Raw genomic sequence first — 14,516 nt, 5'->3', positions numbered from 1 at the left:
TGCTGACTGAATCTCTTTACATGAATGTGCATTTCAGCTGAAATTTAGCTGCCCCTTTCACTCAGCATGTCCATCTTTGTGTTTGTAGATTTTAAGGAGGCTTCAATTCCTTTAACTCCTGATTAATGGATTCCTTGTTCATATTTGTCAACCCCCCTGGGAAGTGGATTGTTCCTTTGGCAGCAGTGTGGAGGTCCCTGGCTGCCCTCTGGCACTGCAGCTCAAACACAGACTGAGGTGGGAGAGCCTCTTGCAAAAACTGACCTCTGCTTCACCTTTGGCAACTTTGAAGCTGCTCATTTTGGGAAAATGACAGCGCACTCTGGAGCTCTTTGCTTGCTCTTCTCCAGGGACATGGGAGTGCCTTGCCCCATAGGACAGGTGACCCTGAGGACACTTTCCCCAGGACAGGCTGACCCTGAGGACACTTTCCCCAGGACAGGTGACCCTGAGCACACCTTCCCCAGGACAGGTGACCCTGAGGACACTTTCCCCAGGACAGGTGACCCTGAGCACACCTTCCCCAGGGCACCATGCCCATTTTCCACGTGGCAGCCCTTGCTGTTGTCCCTGAGTCCCTCACCATGCTCAGGAATGCCCTTCGCTGGCAGCACACACAGGGCAGTGTGGGCAGTGCTGCCATGGGGCTCACTCCTGTGGGAAGGGCACTTTCCCTGGCTGCAGCTCCTGACAAGCTGTGCTAAATGCTCTTTTCTGGCAGTGACAGTTTCCCTTCCCAGCAGCTCTCACCCAGAGTGCAGAGGCAGCAGCAGAAGGGGACATTGCCATGCCTGAGCATTCCCACGGAGCCAGCAGCAAGAACATTTCTGAGGGATAAGAGGGGTTGTTAACAGGTAGGATCAGCTTTCCCTTTTTTTTTTTTTTTCCTGTAGGGATCAGCTTTTCCTTTCTTCTGTGTCTGCTGGGCAGCAGGACTGAGGGATGGGGATCAGGTGCACCCCTGGCAGCAAGGACCCCCCAGTCTGCAGCCCGGTGGGGATGCAGGTGGATGTCTGGGATGCTGCAGAGTCCCTGCCCTGCTCTGCCCCCACAGCCCCCTTATCCCTCTGTCCCTGGCTCATTAGCCCAACAGCTCCAGCTTCTTTTAGTCTAATCAGGCACCATAAATGTTCCTGAAAGTTAGCAGGGAGTGGTTTATTCAAGCAGCTGAGTTTCTTGCCATGCTCTTAAATTTTCTTCCAGCAAATGATGAGTTCTCCCACCCATATTATTCATTTTATGTGTTGAATTATTTTAACAAATAACTCTTGGTCTGCAGGGTACTATAGACAGTTAACTGAGAAATTCTGGTATTCAAAGTGATTTGTGTGACACATGACTCATATAGTGCAGTTTCTTCTTCCCGACTGGGAGTAATTATTTAAAAATGTTGGGTGGAGATACAGACAATACTGTACTAATTAAAAGTTTGCATTTTACAGGTTGTTTTGGCAAGTAATCAACTGTAAAGGTGATGAACAGCTGATATAAATACAGTCTCCACATAATGAAAACACATTGGATGAAATATTCTTATGAACATTTGTGGGTTTTTTTTCAGCTACTTGCCTCTCACCTAGTTTACTTCTAACTCTAAAAGTGTGTATTAATCCTTATGCAAGGTTAGTGGTTTAGCTGGCAAATAAATTTGTTCTATGCTTGTATGTTAAACAAAAGTTAAATCAGTTTCTGTTCAGAGATTTTAGGACACGAGGGACAGCTGCCTCTGAAATTATTTATTTTCCTGGTCAATCATACTAAAACCTTATGCTTATCTTTGAGAATTTTTCAGCATCCAAAAAACCCCAAATGGATAAGGCAGAGTGGTGATAATGAACATTCTGAGAGAGAAATTTGCTAAAAGTGGCACGAGATATACGAATACACAAGAAATCCAACACATTTTAAAAGGGTCATGTCTGTGTTGTTGAGATAATTTGCATTACTGATTGCAAGAAAGGCTGGAAACAAAAGCTTATTTTCTCTTACTTGAATCTGAATGATTTAGATTCTTACTGGAATCTGAATGATTCCAGTAAGAATCTAAATGATTCATCTAAATGAAAATGAAAAACCCCATACAAAAAAAATTAGTTTTTCTTGGAGCAAACGGCACTGAAAAATTATTTTTCAGATGGAAAAAATATACTTTGATACACTATCTAAACACCTCTAAAATTGCTGTGCTCAATGAAGCCATGGCAGATACAGAGAGCAGAACCTGGCCTGGTCTCAGGGAATAGAATGACTCTGAATAGCCTGGCCCTACAGAATCCATTTGAACTTCAATTTCTCATCTATAGGATGGGTAAGACTAAAAGTAAATGTGTGACTGCAGCAGGACCTAAGGAACAGAAAGTAAACACACCAAACACAGGAGGGGATAAATTATCTTTTTCCATTGCAGTGCTGTAGTTTTGGTGAGCAGACAGAACATCATTCAAAGAAAATAGCCTGAGCAATACTTAATGCAGCCTCTCAGGGGCCACAGAGGGCTGTGCAAACCTGGGCTGATAAAGCTCCTCATGTCTCTGACAGCCCTGCAGGCAGATAAAAACCATTGTCTGCTCCAGAAGGGCACTGGAGCCCAGAGCACTGAGATGTGTTTGGGGTGTCCTGGCAGGGACCAGAGTGACAACGCCCTCAGGTTCTGCTGTCCCTCAGCTCAGAACTGCTGCCCATGGCTCTGCCCAGCTCCCAGGGCAGCAGCAGGACGTGTTCCCAGCTGTGCCCTCAGGTGTGACCCCACTGTGTCCCCACTGCATCCCCACTGTATCCCCACTGCATCCCCACTGTGTCCCAGCTGTATCCCCACTGTATCCCCACTGCATCCCCACTGTGTCCCCACTGTTTCCCAGCTGTGTCCCAGCTGTGTCCCCACTGTATCCCCACTGTGTCCCAGCTGTATCCCCACTGTATCCCCACTGTATCCCCACTGTATCCCCACTGTATCCCCACTGCATCCCCACTGTGTCCCCACTGTTTCCCAGCTGTGTCCCCAGCTGTATCCCCACTGTATCCCCACTGTGTCCCCACCTGTGTCCCCACTGTGTCCCCACCTGTGTCCCCACTGTGTCCCCAGCTGTATCCCCACTGTGTCCCCACTGTGTCCCCACCTGTGTCCCCACTGTGTCCCCCCTGTGTTGTTACCTCTGCTCCCGTTCCCCTCTGTGCTGCTGCTGCTGGGGCTCCTGTGGGACAGGAGCTGAGGGCACCCGGTGACAGCAGGAACTGGGGAGGTCCTCAAACCCCAGTGACACTGAGAACAGCTGCCTAAGGAAATTGTGCAGTTTTGACTCAGAGGAATCTTTTTTTTTAGTTTTTTTTAGGTTTTTTTAGGTTTTTTTTTTTTTTTTTTTGTTGGTTTGTTTGGTTTTTTTTTTCCATTTTTGGCTGTACCGTGTGGCGGGGCAGAACTCGGTGTTTCTGTGTCTGTCACATGTCCCAGCAAGGCACAGCAGTGCTCTTTCCTGGGAACACTCTGCTGCTTGTTCCTTTCCACGTTCTTGAGCTGATTTCAGCAGTGCCTGACTACCTGGGGCTGAGTTTTGATTGTCCTTGTGTCGATTCTGTGCATGTGAGAAGTGATTTCCACTGATGATTAAACAGCCTGGAATGCAAATGCCTGCCTGGAACTGGTTCTAAAATGCCATTTTGTATGCAATGATGGTACCTTGAAGTAAACAGCCACTGTGATGACTAAACAATCTGGAGTGCAAATGCCTGCCTGAAAACTGATTGGAAAAATGACATTTTCTACTTGGGATAGTACCTTTGAATGAACAGACACTTGAGCAATATCTTAAGCAAACTTGTTTCTTTAAAAATATCAGTGTTGTGAGAGCACTCGTGCTGCATTTGGCGCTGCTCAGTTCTTGGTGTTGGCTCTGCAGCAGGGTATAAACACAGGTGAGGACATAATTCAGCACTTCTCCTTTGGGCTCCTCATGTTTTCTTTCCAGGCAAAAGGAGAACTAATTCTAATCTGAAATGGCTTTGTGATTTGAGCTTCAAGTTTCTGGTAGGCCTGGGGGGAATTTATTAATGATTGTTTTTCCCTGTCTGTTCACCAGAAAGTTTCTCCTGGATGATGCAAAATACAACTTCACCTCATTGGGTGGATGGAGTCCTCAGCTAAGACAGATTTCTCTTTTGGAAATGAAGAAATTTGACTATAAAAGACCTGTAAATATTTGCTTTGTATACATTGAATGTTTATTGTCTTGGTGGACAGCAGGCAGTCAAATTGTGCTCCAAGTCTTTCTGTTAGCTCAAATACAGAACTGGGAAGAAAATGAGGGAGGCAAGACCCTGGTTTGGTGGGTTTTTTCAACTTTTTCCTCTTATTTTTATCCTCCTTTTCTTTTTTCTTTTTCTTTTCTTTTTCTTTTCAAAGAAGCAAAGCCACTCTCCAAGTTAGTGAGCGACAGCCCCAAAGATGGGTGAGCAGCAAAAATGGATCTTCCCAGGAGCCCTTCCAGAGATGCCTGACAGCCCTGCCTGCATTCAGTGAGTGACCTGCTGGTCCAAAGTGCTGCAGGGAATCCTGAGAGGAGGCAGAGTGAGAGCTGAGGATCAGAAATGCATGGTCCAGGAAGATTTTGGTGGTAAACAGAAAGAGTGAGGAGGAAGATCCCTTTTGTTCCTTGCTGATAAATCTGAGTGAGTTGGGAGGGTCCTGCCAGACAGTGAAGCACCAAGGCCCAAAATCTCAAAGGTGCAAGGATTTTTAACCTCTGCTGGTTTCTCTCAATTTCTAGCTAACTTTGTCTTAATATGCATTTTCTTAAAATTAAAACTTTCATTAAAAACTTTCAAAAGCATATTTTGCAGTTTTTTGAGAGAAAAATGCTGTCTGTGCTCCTGTCTGATTTGTATCTGATAAAGAATGGAAACAATTATTTATTGAATGTGTGTTTCTGGTGTAGGTCCAGATTCAGTTTCCTGTTCACAAACACACATTTGCTTGGCTTAGATCTTGATTTCCTTTACATAACACCTGCACAGCTCAGAGTCAGCTCTGAAATTGGCTTCTGTTAGAATTCAAGAAAACCTCAAAGAATCTCTGTTCCTGGGGATATTTGGGAGAGATGGGCTGATAGATTGTGCCTGCTTGTCCTGCATTGTTTTGGTACCTGTAGCCTTTTGTGGATAGTGTTAATTTAAATATGTCTGGGGATCTGAAACTCTTCTGTTTGTGGAAATGGATCCCTTACATGATCTAATAAAAGAAGACCTGGAGAATCTGTACAAAATTGTGCAACTTCCACATAGGTCAAGAAAATCTAGGACTTATCTTTCTGTGTTATGTCAAAAATCTTACCCAGGAAAATGAGCCACCCCACAGGGGCTGCTCCTCCAGGTCACGTGCACAAGCTTTGATTCCTATTCTCATTTTGAATCAAATAATTTTCCTGTCAATCTGTAGTAATCTGGTTTTTAGCTGAGTTTCTTTCTTGTAAACCTGGTAACTGAGAAGCAAATTAAATATATGTTAATGTTTCAGTTACTGGACTGTTCATGGACCTTAAGGAGGGACTATTTTTGGACTGGATAAATTAATAATTCTTGAATGACTTCTATTATTGAACAGTGCTCTCTTGAACTGAGGGTTGTTTGCTGTGGATGACAGATGTGATGGAGATAAAACAATGCTTTGGAGTCATTAAAATGAGCAGTGACAGTACAGATTTCCTTCTCATCAGATTGGTGATGCAGCTAATTGTTGTTTTAGGGAATGACTGTTTTTCTGTGACCATCCTGGTATGTCCAGCAAGAAATCCCATCTTGGTAAATCTGCTGACCTTGTGGCCAGAAGAGAAGCAGAGGTGAGGGTGTGTCAGAGGCACACTCAGTCTGAGGGGAGCTTTAGCAACTCACAGCCTTCCTCACTCCCCACTCCAGGCAGGTCTGTCTCCTGCAGGGGCAGAATCCCTGCTTTGCTCATTGTCCATGATCATGTTGGATGTCAGCACAGAAGCTGTAGAGACACTTGAGAGCTGATGAGAACCAGTTTGAAAGGGAGCACATACAAAGCATGAAGCACTGAAATGTTCTGGGGCTGCTTGAGGCTTCTGACTCTTTCTCCTATAGTCACATAATGCTTTACTTTCCCTGAAGTATTCCCAAAATGGATTAGAGTCCTTTAAAGAAGTGGTATTGTCCAGTCTGCCCATGCACAAAGCCTTTTACTTCATTACAAATATGTCACAAGGGGTAAAATGTGCTTAAGCACAGTGCCCAGTATAAGCACAGTTGCTGAAATATTTGTGATTAAATTATTAAACCAATTTTTGATTTTGTTTCATAGCAAATAAAAACATTATCATAAACAGAAAATTTTGGCTTTCCCTCAGTTGTTGACAGCATTAATCCCATGGAGTTTAAGCTCCCAACCTACTCTGCTGTAGCTTTTTACAGCCTCTGGTCCCTGGGAGCAGGTTTGTGAGGGCTGAGTGAGAGCAGGGGTGTTCTGGTGTTAGGGGATGTGCTCAAACCCACAGGCAGAGTCTGGGGCTTGGCACAGAATGTTCTCACCTCATCATCACTGTCACTCACATTCTGTGCTCTCTGGCTTAGAGCATTCCATTTATCACAATCAGAAATCCCACAATACCTATGACTGCTCTGATTTATTTACTTGGCAGATGTTGCAAGGGTGAAACAAACAATCAAATGACAGAAAATTTGCTCTTGGCCGCATGTCTTGTGGTGACAGTTGTCAAGTGCTTTTGAAGCCAGAGCCATTGTGGGGGTTAACTCTGGGTTAAGTGCAGCCCTTCTGCTCTGAAGTGAGCTGATAAGATGGGTGGGATCACCCTGCATGCATAGTTTGGAACTGCAGACATTTCCCCCTCTGAATTCCTCCTCCAAGATAAAGAGGAAGATACCTCCCATCTGGATGAATTATTGATAAAGGCAGATGTTGAAAACAGTGATGAAGTGCCAGTGTTGCAGACAGGCAAAGAACTCATTCCCTCCCTTGCATCCCAGAGCAGATTCCAGGGGTGCTCAGGTTTACTCCCCCTGGGCAGGGGCTCCAGGCTCACTGACACATTTCCCTGGCTGTAGATCCAGTTCTTCCCTTGCTTCCTCTGAGCCAATTTCCTCTCGCTCATCCCAAACTGAGGTGGCTCAGTGGGATGAAGGTGGAGGAGTCTCCCTGAGCCCCCCTCATCCCCAGCATCCCCCCTCTGATGCTGTTTGATTTTGGGGGAGCAGGAGGACAAGAGAATCTCCAAAAATTATTTGCTCATTCCAGTGCAGAAATGGAATAGTTTGGGCATCTTGGAGGTGTTTGTGATCACTGCAAAGATTTCTCCAGCCTCTCTGACCAGCTTTGCTCCCTACATTAATGGTGTGCACCTTTCAGACTGGCTCTGCTTTGGTGCTTCCCCTGCTTGGCTCAGCTCTACAGAGCTTGGCTGAAGCTGCCACTGGGTGTTCCAGAGTTTGGCCAAGCTGAAAGAATACAAGGTACAAATAAGAATAATGTATTGAAGAGCTTTCTCCATTTCCCCTTTGCTTCCACATAAATCCTTAATATCAGAGAGGCCTCCTAGCAGAGATCTCCAGCTGAGCCTCCCTCATTAAGGAAAAGTCCCTCTCCTTTGAGGAACCACTTGCAATAAATACGATGCTTTAGAAAGTACAATGTAGCTGCGTTAAGAGCAGGCAAGATTTTTTTCCCCTGTTTTTCTTTAACAAAAGCTCAGGAGCAGGAGTAGCTGTGTGGCACAGGAGCATCGTCCCCAGGTCCATAAGTGACATTCACTGCCCTAATCTGTAGCAGAGAAACCCTGCTCAGCTGCCTGTGTGTGCTCATTCCTTTGTCCAGAGTGTTCTCTGGGGTAGCTGAATGCATCAGTATTTCCTCTGAAAATTAGCATTGTGGCAGATAAAGAAAGCATGCACATATACATAAATCTCTTGTTTTCTGTCTGGGCAAGAGGCCGAAAAAACAGGGTGTGTCTGGATAGATTTTGTTTAGTGTTCTGTATTTTTCTCCCTTTTTAGAATGTCTCATTCAAATGTCAGTTCATTCTTCTCAATTTCCTGTCCTTATCCAGCAGATCCAGCAGATTGTAGACCAGGCTTAATTAACTTTGAGACCTTTTATGTCCATCCCTATAGTTACAGTCCTTTCCTGGAACACTTCCATTGTATTATCTCCATGTGTTATGAGATGATGCAAATGATATTTTTACTGCTTTTGGGAATTTACAATGAGTCTTCCAATAGTTTTAGTTACAGCTTAGCTCTTGTCAGGAAAATCCCATCTTTAAATCAAAATAAAGCTAGGGCAGCAAATTTCCTCTTTAATGTGCTGATAAAGGAAAGCTGGAGAGCCTGAAAATACAGGCCCCAGACACAGGGAAGCTTAAAGAGGTGAGGAAAGCTGTTGTAAGTTGTGTGACTCTCTTCTGTGTGGATTTGTTTCTATGTGGGAGTGGTTATGATTTAACAGAGATTTTTCTTAAGCTGAGGTGGAACTTTTCAGAGGCTGTGTAAGTGGAACATTTATTTCTGCCACAGCTCACGTTCTGATCACAGCCACTGGAAAGCCCTTCTGGAGTGAATAAACCCTTTCTCCTCATCTGAAGAAGCTGCAGGTCAGTCCAAATTTGGCAGGTGATGCAGCTCATCACTTTACAGCAGGGAAAAGAGAAAATATATTCCACAGAGAAATGTGTCCCTTCCTTCCTGTTTGGGACTGAAGTAATGTCCAAGTGCAGCTCAGTAATTCAGGATCTGTTCTAATCCTAAGCTTTTAGCAAAGCTGCTGCTGGCAAACCCAGGGTGCAAAGCAAAGGTGTTTGTGAGATGGGGCTGCAGAGGATGGAGCTCTGGGATAGCTCTGTCCCTGTGGAGTTCCCATTTCTCTCTTTGTAAAATGAACCCCCAGCAAAAAGCATTCCAGCTCTCTGCCCTCCCTTGTTCATTTGTGTGCTGGGTAAGGTCTGAATGGAACTAAAATGTGCCATCATTGTTTAAGCTTTAATGAGAGCCTAACCCCCCAAATTACCAGCACTGAGCAAGCAGCCAATATACACAAATCCATTGTAGCTTTGGGCTCCTAGAGGGGGTGTTGAAAACTCTGATACATTATTATTGATATTGATTGCTTGGCCTAATCCTGACATAGAATCACAGAATTGTTAAAGTTGGAAAAGGCCTTTAAGCTCACCAAGTCACAAGTAAACTGATTCTCTTGCAGACCATTTATATCTGAAGGATAATGACAGCAAAAGCCAGAAAGAGAAAACAATGAATGAATTCAGGTCTAGGGCTGGAGGTAGAGGCAGGGACCATCCCATAACAGAATGGAGAAGCCAACTAAAGCCCTGTGCCAGGGGGATTCTGCTGAGGGAGCTGAGCCCATCCCAGGAGCCTTTCCCATCAATGGCAGGATTTCCTATCACTGGCAGGACAGCAGCAGCAGCCCTTGGTCTCCTCAGGCCAGACCCTGGAAGGAGGCTTTGTGCTCCTTGAGGGTTCCCAGGGCACAGATTCACAGCAGATAGCATCACCAAAGGAAGGGGAACAGGAAGACTGGAGCTACCAGAGCATGGATTAGAAACGTGGACAAAGGCAGGAGAAGGAATTTGGTGGAAGTGGAATTTCCCTTCCCACTGTCCTGCACAATGAGGCCAAGGGCCCTGTGTGCTGCAAGAGCCCCCTGGCCCTGCTGAGCTCTGCCAGGGGTCAGGGACACCCTGCAGGTGGGGCTGGGAGGGGGGGATGCAGGGAAAGGACAAAGGCAGAGGTGCCACTGCTGCTTTGTGCCTTTGTAACAGATCTGGCACAAACAGAGGCCTCTGCTGCCTCGAGCTGTGCCACAGGATGCTGGGGAAAGTGCACAGGAACAGAAGGGGACAATAAAAGTGACCTCTTTGGGTTTTGAAAATGAGGAATTGAAAACATTTTTGCCTTTTTGTCTACCTCTAACTACAATGGTGCTCTGTAAGTCCTTGCAGTTCAGGTAGCAATGCTGGGGCAGAAGAACACTCTTTTCTCTCTGCTGCTGCTCTTTGGGAAGGTACCTGTGCCAATTCCCTAGTTTGTGCTGGCCTTTCTTTAAAATATCTGTCATTTTTCACTATAACTTCTGGACTTTTGTGGCTAATACGTGATAAAGGTTTCAAATGCAGCTGCTAATCTATTGTAAGAGTTTTACTCTCACACAAAAATACTTGTCTGGAGAAAAGTCTTCCAGAGTCTGCTCACCTCCTGACCCCTGGTCTATTCTCAGAGCACCAAAACTGGAGTGTAGGCAGTGCCATGGAGGGATAGGTTTCCCTTGTGCCCTTCTCCTGTCTTTGCCAGCCCTGGAAATCCCAGGTCTTGAGCTCCTCCAGGTCCTGTGAATGGGAGGGCTGGGCCCCAAATCCCCCTGCCTGCCCAACAGATGTGTGCAGCAGCACAGGCAGAGATCATGGCACAAACAGCTTCCCTTCCAGGAGATGACAGAACTTAACATATTCAGCAAAAGCTTGTATTCAAAATACAGCCAGTTCTATTCTTATTGACAGATCTGAAATTCTGATGCAGATGAGTGAAAATCAAATGAAAGGGGCTAATTTGTATTCCTGCACTCAAGAACTGCAAACAGCTTCTTCACAATTTATTATTGATTTTTCATATTCCAAGGCCAGGCTCGCTGCAGCATTCAGGAGGTGCAGTGCTGAGGGGTGTGGTGAGGGAATTCATTCTGTGCAGCCTCTGGGGTAGCTCAGGTGGAGCCCTGGGGATGGTGGGAGCCCCAGCAGAGGGCACAGGGAGCTGAGGCAGCAGGAGTCCAGGGCTCAGCAGGCACAGCCAGGCTTGGGCACCCTTGGACTGGGAGGGGATAAAGCCCTGGGGTTCCTTGGCTGGGATCCCTCCTGGAGGCAGCAGCTGGGGCTGTTCTGTGCTCCTGCATGGGAATAAATGGCTTTATGGAATGAGACTGCCCTGGCAGAGCTGGGCTGGGGCTGGGAAGGAATCCTGCTCTGGCACAGGGTGTGTGGTGGGTGCTGTTGGGTCCTGGAGCTGGGGAGGGGCTGCAGCCCCAGCAGGGACAGCCTGGGGTGGCAGTGGGGCTGCCTGGGTCCCTCCTGGAGCACTGTCCTGGAGTGGTGGCAGTGCCTTCATCTCCAAACCGTGCCTGCATTTTGCACAGGTTTGTCCCCAGCATTTCTTGGTGAGACCCCTGGTTTGCAGGGGTCCCTGGAAGCTCCTCAGCAGCACAGCTGGTGGCTCCTGGCCGTGACAGGGACACCAGTGCTGGGTTTCTGTGTTTGCTACACCTGCACGGCCCTGGGCAGAGCAGAGCCCTGAGGGGAAGCCCACAAAAGCCTTTTATCATGGCCCAAAGGAGTGCCCAGCTCTGCTGCCCAGGCTCTGCTCTCCTGCAGCTCCCCAGGGCCTGTGGGAGCTGCTCTGGTGAGCGTGAGCTGGGCACCTCTGTGCCAGCCAAGCTCCAACAATCCCTGTCTGCTGTGCTCAGGGGAGCAGGGGAAAGCACTCACCCCAGAACTCGGAGGGGTTTCAGTTTGTAAACTCACAAGGATAACAAGGGAAACCCATTTGTAAAAAAAAAAATAAAAGAAAAAGACACCAAAGTAATTTCATACCCAACAAATTCCTCACAAAGGGAAGCTCTTATTTTCTTCTTGGCACTAACATTGGAACCTCTGAATTAAACTTGTAGAATCTGAGCAAAACCTGCAACTATGATGGAAATGCAATGAAGATTCCTTACAGAAAGCTCAGCTGCCAGAAATCATCAGTTATCTTGATTATGTGAACCTTTGCTCTTTTAAAAAACAAAAATTATTTTCTGGCCTGATTTAAGCCTGTAGTTCTGTAGACACATATCCGGACAAGAAAAGAGAGTTTTATGAAATTTTTTTCTATTTTGAGTTGGAAATATTAATTGAATTAATTAATTTATGGAGGGACGGTGAAGTCCTTTTTTCCACCAGTGCTGTAAATCAGAGCAGTTTCTGAGCCATGCCCTGTGATTTTTACCTCTATCCTGTTTTTAGAGCAGTTTCCTCAGCAAGGCAGGATGTGAGGCAAAGCTGGCAGCAGAGCTGTTAACTCTGCCCTGCCTGTGTGCTCCACATCTTGTGAGCTGCACCTTGCTCAGGGACTCAATTTCAGTTTTTAAAAATGCTTAAAGAACACTCTTATGGTCTTCTGTTAAAGAGCAGAGCTTTGGGAAATGCTTCCTCTTGCATTGCAGTGCAGCTGTAGCAGTCTGAAAAATAACCCAGGTTTGTGGCTTTGTGGGCAAAGCAGGAATGATTTTTTAATTGAGTTTATGCTTTGCTTTCAAATTAATTTGTTTTATTACTTGTAAATTCCCATTTTTCTCTCTAGCGCACTGTACCATTCTAAGGCTTTCCTATGCTAAATGCATCCTGTGTCCTTTTCTCCTGTGGGTCACCCTTTGTTTAAGGATAAAACAGCTCCTGGAGATACCAGAGATAAATTTCAAGTCAGCATTTCTGTGATTTGTTTCTGGTATATGGGTTGTTGTTACCAGGCACCAATTAACCTAAGATGAGAAGCTTTTGTAAATCTTTGGAGCATCCTTGCTATTGTCTAATATATTTTCCTGCATGAACATCTATAATACTGTGTGCTTTTACAAATGCTGATCTAATGATTTATATTCACAGGAGGCAGGGACACATTGATTAACTCTACCTTTGTTAACTGCAGAAACAGCCAGCTGGGAATGGTTTTGGGAGCTAAGAATGGAAGAGATTTTCTCACAGAAATTCATCTTCTTCCGTATTTCTTTTCCTTGCATCTCTTTCCTTCTTTAATCTTTATTACAGTGTGACAGCCAGCATGGTGAGGAGCTGTGCACACTGACAGTCCCACTATTGCAGAATGGATTTCTTACAGAAAAACCACTATCACTTCATCTCTTATGCATAAATGCTTTGTCTCTGCAAGCTGCACAGCGAGCTTGTTAGTTCAGGGACCTGCTACACCTGCTCTAGGACAAGATAAAAGCCTTTTCAAACAACTTTTTCTGTCGAGCCACTGCTCATAAAATAACCCATCAGAAAAAAGATGGGTCTTTTTGAACCACTGAGATCAAGGAACCTGGAATAAGAATTGCTGGTCTTTTAGAACAAGGTCTGTAAAACCTGGCACTCCAGAGTTAGGGTGTTCAAGTACCTGGGACACTTTAAACTTGGGAATTAGGAGACCACATCTGCATCTGGGTTTGCATAAACTCCCCTCTCAGTTTTAAACAGATATGCCAGAGCTGGCCAGAGCACACTGTGGCTGTCGCCTCTTGGCCCTGGGCACAGGAAAGCCACCCACCTTACAGACAGACCCCAAATCCACTTCAATAAAACATTTGCATCAAATCCCAGCCCAGTGCACCTCTGCTCACTGCAAGCAGCCCTGGAGCTGCACCTGTCCACACCAGGAGGGAAATGCCTTCCTAAAGCCTTCACAGGTGCAATTGGCAGCACAATCTCCACCTCTTTTCCATTATGGATGAACATTGGCAACGTGATCTCAATAGTACAAAGCAATGCCCAAAACCCCATGAAATGTGTATATATATATATATTTTAAATAATCTGGGAATATTATGGTATAGCCCAACAAAGCCAGAGATTTTCCTCTTCCAGTGTCAATTGGTAACAGCTCTGCTGTTTGTACTTAACTTGGCGTGGGTGCCATCTGTGTAAGACCCAAAGGATTTGGTGGATATGTATAAAATTCATAGCCCATTTGCTGATATTTCTTAACTTATTTAAGACATTAGAAAACAATCTGGGTGGAGGTAAAAAACCCTTTGAAATGAACTTGATGGCTGAAGGACAGAAAATAACATTTGTCTCTTACCCGAGTCCAAGGTGGCCAAGCTTCATTCTGGTACCAAATCAGGCAAACTGAACCCAACAGAATCCCAAAATGTGAAGCAGAATACAAAAAATGAAAATCAAATAGAAAAATCCAGTTCTCTTTTTGTGAAGCAATACTGGGAGTGTTCAGCTCTCCAGTCTCCAAGGTTTTCCAGCTGGGAGTCAGCCTTTCCCATCCTGCATCCCGGCATCCTGTTATTGTTCCAAGCCTTAGTAACCCAGGGAGAAGAGGGAGTGGAGGAAACAAGATAAACTTAGCATTATTATTGCTCTATCTACTTATTTGTTGCTGACTCTATGAGGGAACTGAATAAAAGGAAACTGGCTCTGAGAGAAACACCAGTGTTGGTCTGTTATTTGCTGTTGTTTTAGAGAGTGTTTTAGCAGCTAGCAAATATCTGAGAGGAACTTTTGGTGACTGACACTTGATCAGCACAGACTATGCCTGCTTTGCACAAACAGGACTTTCAAAGCTGTTTGGAAGTGTCCTACCTAGAAGAATTTTTATACCTGGAAACCAAAAAGGGTAGAGCCCTCCTGTTAATGAGACTGGGCTCCTGCTAAGCTCTGCCCGTGCTGGGTGTAAAGATGAAATGTCACAGTGTTTTTCACAGGTAAAGTGAAGACCTGAGG

General features: G+C 45.4%; 1 protein-coding gene across 1 annotated transcript in view; it reads right to left on the bottom strand.

Annotated features, from left to right (window-relative positions):
- Positions 1 to 14,008, bottom strand: part of CDH5 (cadherin 5) — a 28,764-nt gene extending 14,756 nt beyond the window's left edge. Inside the window, 1 exon segment of the mRNA XM_036390557.2 lies at positions 13,864 to 14,008. Within this exon segment, the coding sequence (XP_036246450.1) occupies positions 13,864 to 13,889 (26 nt within the window). The 5' untranslated portion in view covers positions 13,890 to 14,008.
- Between the last annotated feature and the right edge of the window lie 508 nt (positions 14,009 to 14,516).

The sequence above is a fragment of the Molothrus ater genome, chromosome 12 (genome assembly GCF_012460135.2).
Source record: "Molothrus ater isolate BHLD 08-10-18 breed brown headed cowbird chromosome 12, BPBGC_Mater_1.1, whole genome shotgun sequence".
Lineage (NCBI taxonomy): Eukaryota > Metazoa > Chordata > Aves > Passeriformes > Icteridae > Molothrus > Molothrus ater.
Note: the sequence above shows the minus strand (reverse complement) of the source record. Positions and strands in the feature narration are given on the sequence as shown.